At 49.8% G+C, this 15,792-nt stretch overlaps 1 protein-coding gene across 1 annotated transcript in view; it reads right to left on the reverse strand.

Moving 5' to 3' along the window:
- The window catches only part of trrap (transformation/transcription domain-associated protein), a 236,575-nt gene extending 222,237 nt beyond the window's left edge, over positions 1–14,338 (reverse strand). Inside the window, exons 1-3 of the mRNA XM_070901735.1 lie at positions 14,008–14,338; positions 3,638–3,687; positions 1,607–1,717 (exon numbers count right to left, since the gene is read on the reverse strand). Coding sequence (XP_070757836.1) covers positions 1,607–1,717; positions 3,638–3,687; positions 14,008–14,104 — 258 coding nt within the window. The 5' untranslated portion in view covers positions 14,105–14,338. The remainder of the gene's footprint in view (positions 1–1,606; positions 1,718–3,637; positions 3,688–14,007) is intronic.
- Between the last annotated feature and the right edge of the window lie 1,454 nt (positions 14,339–15,792).

Below are 15,792 nucleotides of genomic sequence, written 5' to 3' on the forward strand. Positions count from 1 at the left end.
ACAATTGATATAAAAAAAGGAGGTTCAGCAGTAAACAAAAAGCATTTTGCTTTTATTTCACACAAACACTCTTTACAGAAATCACAAATTTTGCAACACTGCACTGGATTTTTTTTAAAGGTTGTCACAAATGATGTGACAATTGTTTGACTGTAACCTTTCAGAAAAGTCACTCGAGCAGAAATTCACAAAAGAAAAAAATCTACACCACAGAATTCAAGAGACATTTGGGTCTTAAAGTCAATATTATAGGAATATAGTTTTGTAACCAAAGAATTCATAAGATTACGTTTCATACGCAAACAAATAGAGCGTTATTACATGGAGAAATACTGAAATTCTGCAGCGGCACAAAGGTCCAATTGCAGTGAAACGCACCGGATGTTAATGCGGCAGGCGGTATCGGAGCAGCCTGATATTCACAGTGACATTCCAAAGGCACAAGACAAGCCATGGCAGCTCAACGGTGACAGTCAAAACTTAGGATCATACAGCACAGGAGGCAGCCATTCGGCACATTGTGCCTGTGCCTGCTCTTTGGTACAGCTCTCCAATTAGTCCCACTCCCCCTGCTCTTTCCCCATAGCCCCTTTCATTTTTTCTTTTCCAAGTATTTATTCAATTCCTTTCTCAAAGTTACTATTGAATCTGCTTCAACCGCCCTTTCAGGCAGCGCGTTCCCGATCACAACCTTCAAAAAATTCTCAACTCACCTCTGAAATCTTTGCCAATTATCTTAAATCTGTGTCCTCATTGCAGAAAATGTTTGTGTGACCATTAACCGTGGACTTTGCAAGGTTCATAAGCAACATTTCACTGGGATACAACTTTGTAAAACAATGAGTGTGCTAACTGAATTGGGAGCTCCAACTGCTTAACTTTTGAAGCTATTAAAAGTAGGGGAAAAACATCACAGGAAGTTTCCTGGCAGCAGGCGAGTGAGGAGAATCTGCGGTTAATGGATTCATCTACTTTGCAGAGGCTACAGTGAGTGTTCAGTTACCAGAGTAAAGCACAAAGCAACTGTCTTGTCCTTGCACCAACCTGATCTTATCATCTGGCATACAACTTGTACACTCCTGCACTGCAGCTGTTAGTGGGTCCGAGATCAGAGAGACCGGTTAGATCCTGCACACTGATGCTTGAATTCTAATCAAGCTCATAAAACGTACCGATAATTACTGTCAAAACATATTTTAGAAAATGAAAATTTGCTGCCCTACCAATTGGTGAGCTGAAGTCCATTAAAACTACCTATAGATGTTCTTTCTGGTTGGGAAAGTCTGCTAATTGCCCTACAAAACAAACTAATAGTGTGAAGTTTGTGGCTTAAACTAAAGAGAACTGTGCAAACATTCATTTATCCAAGTTAAGCCCATTACTTGTACACATAGCATTAATAAGGCCGTTTTGCCAAGAAGGCTAAGAACATAGGGCAGGGAAAGATAAATTACTGCCTCAATTGCCTTAATGAAGAAAGTTTGTTTCTTGTGATGAATATCCATAATAATAAATTAGACTAAATACAAAGCACAGCCGATAATTCAACCTGTTAAGCGCGAGTCACTAGGGGAGGCTAATTCTCCAAGGCACCTTCCCCACACACCTGGGCAGATTTTTCCTGAAGGAACTGCACTTCTCCATCTTGCAGGAACGTGAGAAAACGAGGAATGATGTGTTCCAGGAACGTTGAGTACTGTGGTGATGTGGTGACATTCTAGAAACAAGGGATATTACAGATTTATAATCAAGAAAAAAGTCAAGAATAATAAATCTAGGATTACAGTTATTCAAAGTGCAGCGTCGAGAATCTGGAACCCTTGGGACCAAGGCTGTTGCCGATTTTCGATCGTCTTTCAAAAGTCATGAATCCGAAAACACCCGAGTCCAGGTTCGGGTATTTCCAGATTTTGGATCGTCAGAAGGGGGGGGGGGAAGGAGAGCTCCCCATCGCCGAGGAGCTGTTCGGGCAGGCCGGCAAGGAGGCCCCGAGGTAAGGGCAGCAGCGGCGAGCGGGGTGAGGCCCGAGGTCAGGCAGCGGCGGGACTCTGAAGTCGGCAGGGTCAGTGGGTCCAGATTCCGGAACAGTTTGCGGATTCCGGACGACCTTGCCACCGATCGGTCCGGTAAATAAAAACAAATTCTCAATTTGCCCAGCTTTGATGGACAAAAGGACCGGTGCCGGCCTGCTTTCTCTATGAACAAAACAACGTTATTCCGCAGGTGAAGTACCTTCGCAGCTCCAGTGTTTAAATTTCACACTCACGGAATGCAAAACATCACAATGCGCAGGAAAATATCAACCACCCGTGAAACCAGAACCACCATGAACTATATTCTCAAGGCATATAATTCATAAAACCCACATTTCCAGCTGACTCTTGTTAATGTCTGCACGTATTGGCGTCTGCACTAATAAATCCAATCGGGAATTCAGGAGAAACTTCTTTACCCAGCGAGTGGTGAGAATGTGGAACTCGCTGCCACAGGGAGTGGTTGAGGCGAATAGTATCGATGTATTTAAGGGGAGGCTGGATGAGGGCACGAGGGAGAAACCAATAGAAGGTTATGCAGATGAAGAGCAATGGGAGGAGGCTCGTGTGGAGCACAAACGCCGGCATAGACCCGTTGGGCAGAATGGCCTGATTCTGTGCTGTACATTCGATGTAATCCTGTTGCACGGGAGCAATGAGATGCTCTTGTTAATTCCTCACTTCCCCCAGGTCTTTTAAACAATGTCATTGTAATGGAGCTCGCCCTAGTTGACTGCTGCTCCACCTAGTGGACTACGGAACAGATTAGGAAGTTCCCAAGTTGAAATCCGAGCGTGAGAGAAGTTAGCTGGTTTCACTTGGGGTAGCGGAACACCACCACAATCGGCCGTGGCATCTCTGGGCTGTGGGAGTGGGGGAAATCTGCCCGGGGTCCCCCTTCTTGTTCATTGTTTGGTGGCTGTTGAAAAGTGCATTTGGATAAATGCCTTGATGGGATGGGGCTTGGCTGAAAATTCTTCTCCCCCTCCCCCTCCCCCTCCCCCACCCTCACCCCACCCCACCCCCACCCCCGCCCCCTCAATGGTCTAACAGCCAGAACAATGCTCAATGACCAGGGTCGCTCTTGAAGAGGAGCCAGGTGGATGGGTGAGCCACAAATTGAGTTGTCTTTCAGACGTTTAAACCGAGGCTCCGCCTGCTCTCGGGGTGGACGTGAACGATCCCGCAGCCACGACTGGAAGAAGAGCAGGGGGAGTTCTAATTCATCCAATATTCATCCCTCAACCAACATCACTTTAAAAAAAAATCTCACTGCTGTTGTGGGAGCTTGCTGTGCGCAATTTGGCTGCTGCATTTCCCACATTACAACAGTGACCACACTTCAAAAAAAAATTACTTAATTGGCTGTGAAGCACTTTGGGATGGCCGGAGGTCATGAAAGGCGCTAAAAAAATGCAAGTTCTTTTGTACTGAAACTAGTGATGTAAATACAAATCACAATGACAGTTAAGAACCATCTTGCAGTGTGTTTGTTGGTGCTGTTGTAAAGAATATGTCATTAGACAAGATCCTAAATTCACGAGGATCACATATAGGACGCTTTTAAATTCACACTCAGAACCCGATCAATGCGGGAAACTTACTTCAAAGTTTTCACTGACTTCTTGCATCATTTTCAGTTTGGTTTCATCAGCTGCAAAAAAAAATTAAACAGAGCTCTTTTAGACTGAAAAAACCCAGTCTACCTTGTTTCCGACTAGATGGTCCAACAGAAGCAATCAGATCTTATCAGTTTTACTAACATCGCCCATAACAGAAAGTAGCATCACAATCACACCAGTACTCGCACGCACACATACACACGCCGACACGCACACACACACACACACACACACACACACACACACCCACACACACACATATATATATATATATACACACACACACACACACACACACACACACACACCCACACACACACATATATATATATATATACACACACACACACACACACACGCCGACACGCACACATGCACACACACGCTTGCGCGCACACACACGCGGAGCCACCTTCCAAAATATTCTGTAGGGCTCTAGCAATTTGTCTCCATCATTTTGCTTCTGTTCAAATTATGATTCATTCTGTTAATTACGATCAACGGCTATAGTTTTTTTTAAACAATCAATGGTTTCTAGTTTGAATCACAATCAATTATTAATTCCATAACTCCATTCCCATATGCTGTTAAAAAAGGACATGGGATTCTTGTCTTTATAAAGAATAGAGTAAGCAAGGAAGTCATGCTAAACCTTTATAAATCACTAGATAGGCCTTAGCTACAGTATTGAGTTCGATTCTGGGCACCACACCTCAGGACAGATGTCAAAGCCTTGGAGACGGTGCAGAGGATTACATAGGATATACGGCACAGAAACAGGCCATTCGGCCCAACCACTCCATGCCAGCGTTTATGCTCCACTCGAGCCTCCTCCCGTCTTTCCTCATCTAAATCTATCAGCATAACCCTCTATTCCCTTCTCCCGCATATGTTTGTCTAGCCTCCCCTTAAATGCATCGATACTATTCGCTTCAACCACTCCCTGTGACAGCGAATTCCACATTCTCACCACTCTCTGGGTAAAGAAGTTTCTCCTGAATTCCCTATTGGATTTCTTGGTGACTATCTTATAGTGATGGCCTCTAGTTATGCTCTTCCCCACAAGTGGAAACACTCTCTCTGTATCCACTCTATCAAAACCTTTCATCATTTTAAAGACCTCTATTAGGTCATCCCTCAGACTTCTTTTTTCAAGAGAAAAGAGACCCAGCCTGTTCATCCTTTCCTGATATGTAAACCCTCGCATTTCTGGTATCATCCTTGTAAATCTTCTCTGCACCCTCTCCAGTGCCTCTATATCCATTTTATAATATGGCGATCAGAACTGTACACAGTGCTCCGTGTGGTCTAACCAAGGTTCAATACAGGTTTGGCATTACTTCCCTACTTTTCAATTCTATCCCTCTAGAAATAAACTCTAGTGCTTAGTTTGCTTTTTATGGCCTTGCTAACCTGTGTCAGTACTTTTAGTGATTTGTGTATTTGTATCCGAGATCCCTTTGTTCCTCTACCCCACCCAGACTCGCACCCTCCAAGTAATAAGTGACCTCCCTATTCTTCCTAACAAAATGTAATGCCTCACATTTATCTGTGTCGAACTTCATTGGCCAATTATCTGCCCATTCTGCAAGTTTATTAATGTCCCCCTGTAATTTGTTGCAGTCCTCCTCAGTATTGACTATCCCCCACACCCACCAACTTGGTGTCATCCACAAATTTAGAAATTATGTTTTTGATTCCAAAGTCTAAATGGTTAATATAAATTGTGAACAGCAGTAGTCCCAGCACTGATCCTTGTGGAACACCACTACCCACCTTCTGCCCCTGTGAATAGCTCCCTTTACCCCTACTCTCTGCTTTCTGTCCTGAAGCCATTTACCACAATGATCCCAGGGATGAGGGACTTCAGTTATGTGGAGAGGCTGGAGAAATTGGGATTGTTCTCCTTTGAGCAGAGAAGGTTAAGGGGAGATTAAATAGAGGTGTTCAAAATTAGGAGAGATTAAATGAGGAGAAACGGTTTCCAGTGGCAGAGGGGACGGTAAACAGAGGACACAGATTAATTGACAAAAGAACCCGAGGTGAGATGAGGAGAATGTTCTTGTTATGGAATGTTATAATGATCGGGAAAGCGCTGCCTGAAAGGGCTATGGGGAAAGAGCGGGGGGAGTGGGACTAATTGGATCACTTTTTCAAAGAACCGGCACAGACACGATGGGCCGAATGGCCTCCTTCTGTGCCGTAAGATTCTATGATTCCATATATGAGTAAGCCAAGACCTTTACTTCACAGGCAATTTATCACACATGGTAAACATCAAAGATATCTGGATGTGGGTTGTTCATGCGCAAACTACACTTCGGAATTAATCCAAATTGCATGGTCCACAATCCGCAGTGTTAGCTCCAAGATTTCTCCTTGCACCCGGACAAGAAACGTCCTGTCAATATTAGGATTGCATACCGCGATGATGCTCCCCTGAATAGTGGCAACGTACAATTTGTAAAGTACAATTGCTGTTGAGATTACAATCGCTGCTACCTCACTGAAATGGCAGGCCACAATCAGAAAATGGAGCAGGAACCGTTTGAGGGAGGAACAGGCGCCGATTCAGTTAGAAACGGAAAATCACAATTTGGTCCTCCACCCTACTAAAGCCGGCTCAGAGACCCTCCATCCATGGCTCACAATACCTGGCAGGGTGACCAAGATGTGATGGTGGCATCGGGCCATTAGCGAGTTACAGGGCTAGAAATTAAACCTCCTCGGGCTAGCAAACAGAAAAAACTCACCAGCCCCACTACTTTCAAATAATTATACCAAAAGCTTTGAAATGAACTTCTTCGGCCTTGCACCATCATCCCTTTGGTCATTTAATCACTCCTGCTCGCCACAAACCTCTCCCTTTTCTTAATTTCCTGCCCCTCCTTTTCCCCGGCTTTCTATTTGCTTCAAAGCGGTTTATCTTGACCATCTTACAGTTCTGATGCAAGGCCATCGACCTGAAACCTTAAACCCGTTTCTCTTCACAGATGCTGCCTCACTTGTTGAGTGCTTGCCAGCATTCTCTGCTTTTATTGCAAAATTACCATCGCTTTCTTTCGCCATGACCAGACTGCTAAAGTTGCAGGAAAACTGGTGCAGTGACTGTTAAATCTGTACAGAGGGTTTTTGTTTCGAGGGACCAACTTTTCGGCTAAGGGGTCTTATCCTTGGAAATTTAAGCGTCTGTAAAAACTCCAAGTACAAGGGCAGGGAGCTCGAGCAGTTAAAGGAAGAATTTGGAGGGGGTGGGTGGGAAACTGAGGAAGGGAGAGTTGGCTAAAGCACAGACGAAATAAGGGCTTGTTTTCGGAGGTTTTTGATGACAGAAAGGGTGGGAATATGGATTGTAACTCTCTTGCATATAGGAGATTGAGGGGTGATATGATTTGAGGTGTTTACAATGTTAAAAAGATTCAATAGGAGAGGTACTGAGAAACTATTTCCTCTGGTGGGGGAATCAAGAATGAGGAGGCATAGTCTTAAAATCGCCTTGCAGGAGCAAAATCAGAATACACTTTTTCCACACAAAGGAAATTTGGAAGTCTCTCTCCCAAAAGGTTGGGGGTTAATTCTGAGTTCAAGGGGGTTAATTTCAAGACTGAGATCGATAGATTGTTGTTGGGAACGGGTATTCAGGGATCTGGAGCAACGTTGGGTAGATGGAATTGAGATGCAGATCAGCCATGATCTAACAATGGCAGAACAGCCCGAGGGGCTGAATGGCCTCCTCCTATTTCTAATGTTCCGATGGAAAAGGCAAAGTGTTTTCGGGGATGACCGAGGAGGCAGGGACAAATTGGCTAAATATGCGCATCTGATGGTGGACTGGAGAGCGGGCAGCAAACAGAGCGAGATAAGAAGGCCCTAACCTGGGACAGGAGGCTGGCTACAATACGTCAGGTGCAGAACAGCAAGGCAGGAGTTGAGAAGGATGACAATCATCTAGCCGATTTGCTGGGGCAAAGAGAGCCAGTGCCGTTTGACAGGGGTAATGGAGAGGCGGGCTGAGCACGGGCCGCAGACTACGGAACTCGGGAGGTTTGTGGTGTGGGGGGGGGGGAAGAGGGGGTCGCAAGGCCGTCCAGGACAGCATTTGAGGAATCCAAGCGTCGAGGTGATGACAGGAAGAGGTGTACTGAAGGAAAAGGGAATGTTCCGCAGAGAGAGGTAGAGTGAGGTGTAAAGGCGAGCGAGCAGGCGAGTGGCAGTTACACAGGATGTTGCCGGTGACTTTGACCAAAGGGATCGCAGCACTGAGTAGAAGAGAAAAAAAGATATGGCCCCAACACCAGACGCCCAAGCCTCAGGCACCAGACGCCCAGACGCCAGACGCCCAGACCCCCCCAGGAACCAGGCGCCCAGACCCCCAGGAACCAGACGCCCAGGAACCAGGCCCCCAGGCACCAGACGCCCAGGCCCCCAGGAACCAGACGCCCAGCAACCAGGCCCCCAGGCCCCCATGCACCAGACGCCCCCAGGCCCCCAGGCACCAGACGCCCAGGAACCAGACGCCCAGGCCCCCAGGAACCAGACGCCCAGGCCCACAGGAACCAGACGCCCAGGCCCACAGGAACCAGACGCCCAGGCCCACAAGAACCAGACGCCCAGGCCCACAGGAACCAGACGCTCAGGCCCACAGGAACCAGACGCCCAGGCCCACAGGAACCAGACGCCCAGGCCCACAGGAACCAGACGCTCAGGCCCACAGGAACCAGACGCCCAGGCCCCCAGGAACCAGACGCCCAGGTCCCCAGGCCCCCAGGAACCAGACGCCCAGGCCCCCAGGCCCCCAGGAACCAGACGCCCAGGCCCCCAGGAACCAGACGCCCAGGAACCAGACGCCCAGGAACCAGACGCCCAGACCCCCAGGAACCAGACGCCCAGGCCCCCAGGAACCAGACGCCCAGGAACCAGACGCCCAGACCCCCAGGGACCAGACGCCCAGACCCCCAGGGACCAGACGCCCAGACCCCCAGGGACCAGACGCCCAGACCCCCAGGGACCAGACGCCCAGACCCCCAGGGACCAGACGCCCAGACCCCCAGGGACCACACGCCCAGACCCCCAGGGACCAGACGCCCAGACCCCCAGGGACCAGACGCCCAGACCCACAGGGACCAGACGCCCAGACCCACAGGGACCAGACGCCCAGACCCACAGGGACCAGACGCCCAGACCCACAGGGACCAGACGCCCAGACCCACAGGAACCAGACGCCCAGACCCACAGGAACCAGACGCCCAGACCCACAGGAACCAGACGCCCAGACCCACAGGAACCAGACGCCCAGACCCACAGGAACCAGACGCCCAGACCCACAGGAACCAGACGCCCAGACCCACAGGAACCAGACGCCCAGACCCACAGGAACCAGACGCCCAGACCCACAGGAACCAGACGCCCAGACCCACAGGAACCAGACGCCCAGACCCACAGGAACCAGACGCCCAGACCCACAGGAACCAGACGCCCAGACCCACAGGAACCAGACGCCCAGACCCACAGGAACCAGACGCCCAGACCCACAGGAACCAGACGCCCAGACCCACAGGAACCAGACGCCCAGACCCACAGGAACCAGACGCCCAGACCCACAGGAACCAGACGCCCAGACCCACAGGAACCAGACGCCCAGACCCACAGGAACCAGACGCCCAGACCCACAGGAACCAGACGCCCAGACCCACAGGAACCAGACGCCCAGACCCACAGGAACCAGACGCCCAGACCCACAGGAACCAGACGACTGCAGCTCAAGCCAACAACCGTGCTGCGGGAATCCTTCACAACATGGATACAGACTGTCCCATCACAACAGTATGACATAACGAGAATATTTAACACTGAACACTCAAGGATATAATGAGGATAAAGTATCTGAACCAAATCAAACAAAATCCAGCTTTACTTTACTCACAGCCAGTGACAATAAAAACACATACTCAGTGCTTACATAATTCCTCCAAATACCCCACATCACGAGACTTCTATCACATCACGTTTTCATCAAAACTGGGCACTTTATATCAAACACAGAGCAGTACCCAACAGCTTTCAACAGTAAGATTTCTCTTTATTAAAATGATTTAACCTTCGCATTTCGCAACAACTGGCAAACACACACCGATTCACAAATCCAGCTCTTTAGAAATTCACAGAAATAAACCTGCATAGGTATCAGCCGTGGCTCAGTGGGTAGCACTCTCGCCTCGGAGTCGGAAGGTTGTAGGTTCAAGTCGCACTCTCTTGACTTGACACAAAAATCTAGGCTGACACCCCAGTGCAGTGCTGAGGGAGCGCTGCACTGTCAGAGGTGCCCACTTTCGAATGAGACGATAAACCAAGGCCCCGTCTGTTCTCTCAGGCGGATGTAAAAGATCCCAATGCAGAAGAGATCACTGAAATATAGTAGTCATGTACAAAAAATAATCAAAAAAGCTAAAGGGCTGGAATATAAAATGGAGGAAGTTTTGCTACAGCTATACAAAGCCCTGGTTCTGCCATCTCTGAGTATTGTGTACAGATCTGGGCACCACACCGGAGAAAGGATACTATGGCCTTGGAAGGGATGCAGTGCAGATTCACCAGAGGGTGCCGAGTACCTCGAGCCTCATCGCCAAGAGCACGCAGAAATCAAGCGCAGGCAGCGGAAAGAGCGTGCGGCAAACCTGTCCCACCGTCCCTTACCCTCAACAACTATCTGTCCTAGTGACAGGGACTGTGGCACACGTATTGGACTGCTCAGCCACCTAAGGACTCATTTTAAGAGTGGAAGCAAGTCTTCCTCGATTCCGAGGGACTGTCTATGATGCTGACGACCAGGGCTCCCAAGGGTTAAATGATGAGATCACATAAACGCGGTTTGTAATCCCTGGAATATAGACAGGTGATTTGTTTGAGGTTTTTAGGATTTTGAAAGGGACTGATGGAGAGAAACGTTTTCCGCTGGTGGGAGAGTATAGGACAAGGGGACGTTGGAGCCAGGTCATTCGGAAATACTTCTTCACCCAAAGGGTGGTAGATGGAACTCTCTCTCCCACACTAGCTCAATGAATAATTTCAAATCGGAGATCGATAGATTTTTGCTAGCCAAGGGTATTAAGGGATCTGGAGCCAAGGCGGGTAGATGGAGTTTAGATACAGATCAGCCATGATCTAATCGAATCGCGGGACAGGCTCAAGGGGCTGAATGACCTCCTCCTATTCCTATGCTCCAAGAGCAGGGGAGTTCTGCCAGTGTCCTCCCCGGTGTCCTGGCCAATATCTATCCTTCAACCAACATCACTAAAACTGATGATCTGCTAATTATCGCATTGCCAATTAAATGGTTTATAATCTGCTGATTTATTTTGAAAACAATGCGAGTTTATTGTGTGTGGACTCAGTATCAAAGGCTGCCGCACGCTTTGTGACACAGATTTACGGCCCTGCCTTGTGGTTGAGTACCAGTTGGGGAGTTCACGGTGAAGGCAGAGAGCACAATGAAATAGAAACAGAAAGTGCTGCAAACACTCAGCAGGTCAGGCAGCATCTGTGAGAGAGAGAGAGAGAGAGAGAGAGAGAGAGAGAGAGAGAGAGAGCGCAAGATGGGGTCAACCTTGCAGGTCGATGACCTTTCATCAGAACCAGATCTTACAGATAAACAGTTTATCAAGGGGATCAAAGTCGGGGAAACAGATGGTGGGGGAGGGGGGATGGGGAGAGATGGGGTAAAAACAAAGAGGTCTGTGCTTAGCTGGGGGACAGAAGCTTATTAAATGGCAGAAGTGATGGTATTGCAAGGCACAAGGAGATAACGACAAGAGAAGTTATAAGATGTATCAGGGACCCAGAGGAGGTGTGAATGGTTACAGCAGAATAGCAGCAGGGAAGGGAAGCATGGAAAATCTGGCAAAGGGAAGAAGGGCAGTGACCCGGGAGTGTGGCAGGAGACTCCCGACAGGGGTGCACTGTGCTGGCAGGTAAGGCTGGCACTATCAGCACATGGCGTTGCAACAGAATGCAGCCGACATTTTAGCGTCTGTTGGAACACAACTTGCAGGAAACCGAAGGCGCAACATTAATATAAATCGATGTTGCTTGTGGGCGGGCTGGGGGGCGAAGTGGGCAGAGAGTTAGCACGCTGTGCTTTCAGCGATAGGACCTGCTCCAGATTATTGGGACGAGGAATCCTCTCCTCCTGCTGGCTGCATTAGTCCTACATGGGCACAAGTTCAGACCATCTCAAGCTAATTCACAGTAGTCAAGTACGTGGATAGTTAAACTCTCAGCAAATTGATTCATTTGATGCATTCCTAAAACAAATGGCGCTTCTCGAATTCTCAATGCCTCAAACTTTTGTCAACTAGTAGCAAAGTTAATAAATCGCCAAGATCAATTGCACCCAGGAGACCTTTGACGGTGAATGTGAACTCCAGCGTACAATACAAGGCAGCAGAACCGCCCCGCTCTCAGCTGCCCAGTGAGTCAGTGGTGGCAGTGCCACCTATCACACCACAGACCACTCCACACAACACAAACCCAGGTCAAGAACTGCAAAAACACTATAAAATAACAGACTACCTTTAATTCAGTGTCGGGGTGTGGGCATCACTGGCGTGGCCAGCTTTTAGTGCCCATAGCCTAGTTGTCCCGAGATGGTGGTGATGGGATGCCTTCTTGAACCGTTGCAGTGCAACAGTTCAAGTGACTTGCTAGGCCCCTTCAGAGGACAGGCAAGAATCAACCACGTTGGAACATAGGAATTGCGAGAGAAAAGACCGAGATCGTCTACCACCATCCTGGTCATCACAATACAACAATAATAGGGTCGTTGACCAATCACAGCAACCAATGGCGATCAGTTAGTCTACAACAGCCCCAGACACGAGGCGAGGAAAGCCCCCAGTGATGAAGAGCTTTGGTGTGGGACAGGAGCCACCTATCGGCCAGACAACACAAGACGGCCGGGTAAAGGCGGCCGGTTTCCTTCCCTGATGGACATTAGTGAACCAGTTGGGTTTTTAAATGACAATCTGACAGCTTCATGGTCACTTTTACTGATCCCAACTTCTTTCAATTCCCATTATGTTATTTTTTTTAAACTGAATATAAATTTGAATTGGAATGCTCAGGATGAATAGTCCAAGCCTCTGGATTACTGGGAAGAGAGGTACTGCGTTTATTGCACACCAAGGCAGGATTATAACAGGCCCGTTTTGATCAAGCGTGATCTATTTGCACGGTGCAGCAAATGTTGAACACTTCTTCCATCCTCCCTTTAGAAATCGCTCCAGCGATCTCATGCCCCCTCCCCCCAGTACACCGCCTGTCTGCTCACACCACAGGGTGCAGGACAGCCAGGGACCACTCGTCGCCACAATTTCTTCTCCGACATCAGTGACACTGTTGAAGCAGAGGCAGGTGGTGTATTTTGTTAAACGTTACTTCACAGAAATCAGTCTCGTATCCTTTTAACAGAAGCTTCAAGACGATTAAGGAAATGCTTGGGACCAAAAAGCCCCAAGAGTAAAGACAACTCTGCTGCATTTTTTTGGCACAAATTAATTCTAAATGCTGCACAAGGAATATGTATCACGTTTTAAACAAAAGCGGCATTTTTATTTCACAATCAAATATTTCTTACATTGTCAGCGAGGACTGTTTTACACTCGTCAGCTGTGGCTCAGTGGGCAGCACTCTCGACTCGGAGTCAGAAGGTTGTGGGTTCAAGTCCCACTCCAGACATTTTAGCACAAAGTCCAAGCTGACACTCCAGTGCAGTACTGAGAGAGTGCTGCACTATCGGAGATGCCGTCTTTCGGCTCAGTTAAACTGAGATCTGCTCTCAGGTGGATGTAAAAGATCCCATGGCACCATTTTGAAGAAGAGCAGGGGAGTTATCCCCGGTGTCCTGGGACCAATATTTAACTCTCAATCAACATCACTAAAAACAGATTATCTGGTCATTATCACATTGCAGTGTGTGGGAGCTCGCTGTTGCAAATTGGCTGCCGCTTTTCCCACATTAGAACAATGGCTACACTGCAAAAATACTTGACTGGCTGTAAAGCGCTTTGGGACATCCTGAGGTCATGAAGGGCGCGCTAGAAATGCAAGCTGTTGAGGTTGAGGGTCAATTGAAAATTTCAAAACTGAGATGGATACATTTTTGTTGGGCAAGGGTACAAGGGATATGGATCCAAGGCGGGTAGATGGAATTAAGATACAGATCAACCATGATCTAATTGGATGGCGGAACAGGCTCGAGGGGCTGAATGGCCTCCTCCTGTTCCCAAGTCTTTTTTCCTTTGCTACCCTGCGAAGGTTTGAACCAGCACATGTGGGAAAGCTGCAGAAGAACTTACGTGTGTTGCTGTCAGTCAGAGCGGCCACAAACTGAAGGTATTTCTTCATTAAAGTGGTCTGGTCCACCACAGCCCCCGGAGTTGCCACGAATGCCATTTTGGTTGAAGATGTATCGCCAAACAGATTCGGATGAGGTCTCTCACACCAGTACCGCTGGAAAATGGTCAGGTCACCTACAAATAAATAGTTGTTTGACGAAAAAGGTTCACGGCAAGCACTTTCACCCCCTTCTCCATCCAAAATGCTGTGACGTTTAAGAACATAAGAAATAGTAGCAGGAGTCGGCCATTAGGCCCCTCGAGCCTGCTCCGCCATTCAATAAGATCATGGCTGAACTGATCTTGGCCTCAACTCCACATCCCTCCCCATAACCCTTGACTCCCTTATCATTTAAAAATCTGTCTATGTCCAACTTAAACATACTTTTTTTTTTGGGGGGGGGGAAAAGACAGGGAGGAAGGGGGGTGAGGGCGGAAGGGGGCGAGGGCGCAGAGGGGAAGGGGGCGAGGGCGCAGAGGGGAAGGGGGCGAGGGCGCAGAGGGGAAGGGGGCGAGGGCGCAGAGGGGAAGGGGGCGAGGGCGCAGAGGGGAAGGGGACGAGGGCGCAGAGGGGAAGGGGGCGAGGGCGCAGAGGGGAAGGGGGCGAGGGCGGAGAGAGGAAGGGGGCGTAGGGCGCAGAGGGGAAGGGGGCGAGGGCGCAGAGGGGAAGGGGGCGAGGGCGCAGAGGGGAAGGGGGCGTAGGGCGGAGAGGGGAAGGGGGCGTAGGGCGCAGAGGGGAAGGGGGCGAGGGCGCAGAGGGGAAGGGGGCGAGGGCGCAGAGGGGAAGGGGGCGGAGAGGGGAAGGGGGCGTAGGGCGCAGAGGGGAAGGGGGCGTAGGGCGCAGAGGGGAAGGGGGCGAGGGCGCAGAGGGGAAGGGGGCGGAGAGGGGAAGGGGGCGTAGGGCGCAGAGGGGAAGGGGGCGTAGGGCGCAGAGGGGAAGGGGGCGAGGGCGCAGAGGGGAAGGGGGCGTAGGGCGGAGAGAGGAAGGGGGCGAGGGCGGAGATGGGGGGTGGGGGGGGGTCTGCCCCTTCAGTTCCGAGACACTCCGGGGCTGCAGAGCTGCAGCCCAGCGCCCCCATCTCACACCCCCTGTCTCCTCAGACCCCCCTGACCTCCCTCCGGGCCCCGGATCTCACCTGCCCCGCTCCCGCCGCTCCGACTGCCTGCCCGCGGCCCCCTCACCCCCTCAGCCCGCCCGCCCGCTCCCTCCGCCGCAACGCCTGCTCACCGCCGCCGCGCCACCTCCCCCCGGGCCCTATCTCCCCGGGCCCCAGGCCCCAGGCCCCGGCTCTCCCGCCAGGCGGCTCCCGCTGCTCCCGCTCCCGGGGCCCCGCGCCCTCCGCACGCTACAATTCCCCGGCACTATAACTCGGGGCGGAGGGGCACGGCGGCGCGGAGCTGCGCTCAGACCCTCGAATCCGATGGTCTTTCACCGCGTCATCAAAAGGCGACATTGCTGCAAACTTTATTTACAACTGTCCGTTATAACAGCAGCAAAAAGTTGCTGCAGAACTTCCCAGCTTAGTTCATCTGTCAACCCACAAAACGTTTGGCACAAGTGTCTCAAATGATCCACTGTTAAAGGCAATGTGAGAGCACTTACACACCAATGAAAACTATCTCGAACTAAAACCAAACCTTGCACACTTGCAGCCAGAAGCAGAATTGGGCCAAGTATGCCCAAATAATGTTGTGCCATACTTTTGTTCCATGAAACACCATAAAATTGCAAGGTTGCGGTTTCTT

This window comes from Pristiophorus japonicus, chromosome 15 (assembly GCF_044704955.1).
Source record: "Pristiophorus japonicus isolate sPriJap1 chromosome 15, sPriJap1.hap1, whole genome shotgun sequence".
NCBI classification, from domain to species: Eukaryota; Metazoa; Chordata; class Chondrichthyes; family Pristiophoridae; genus Pristiophorus; species Pristiophorus japonicus.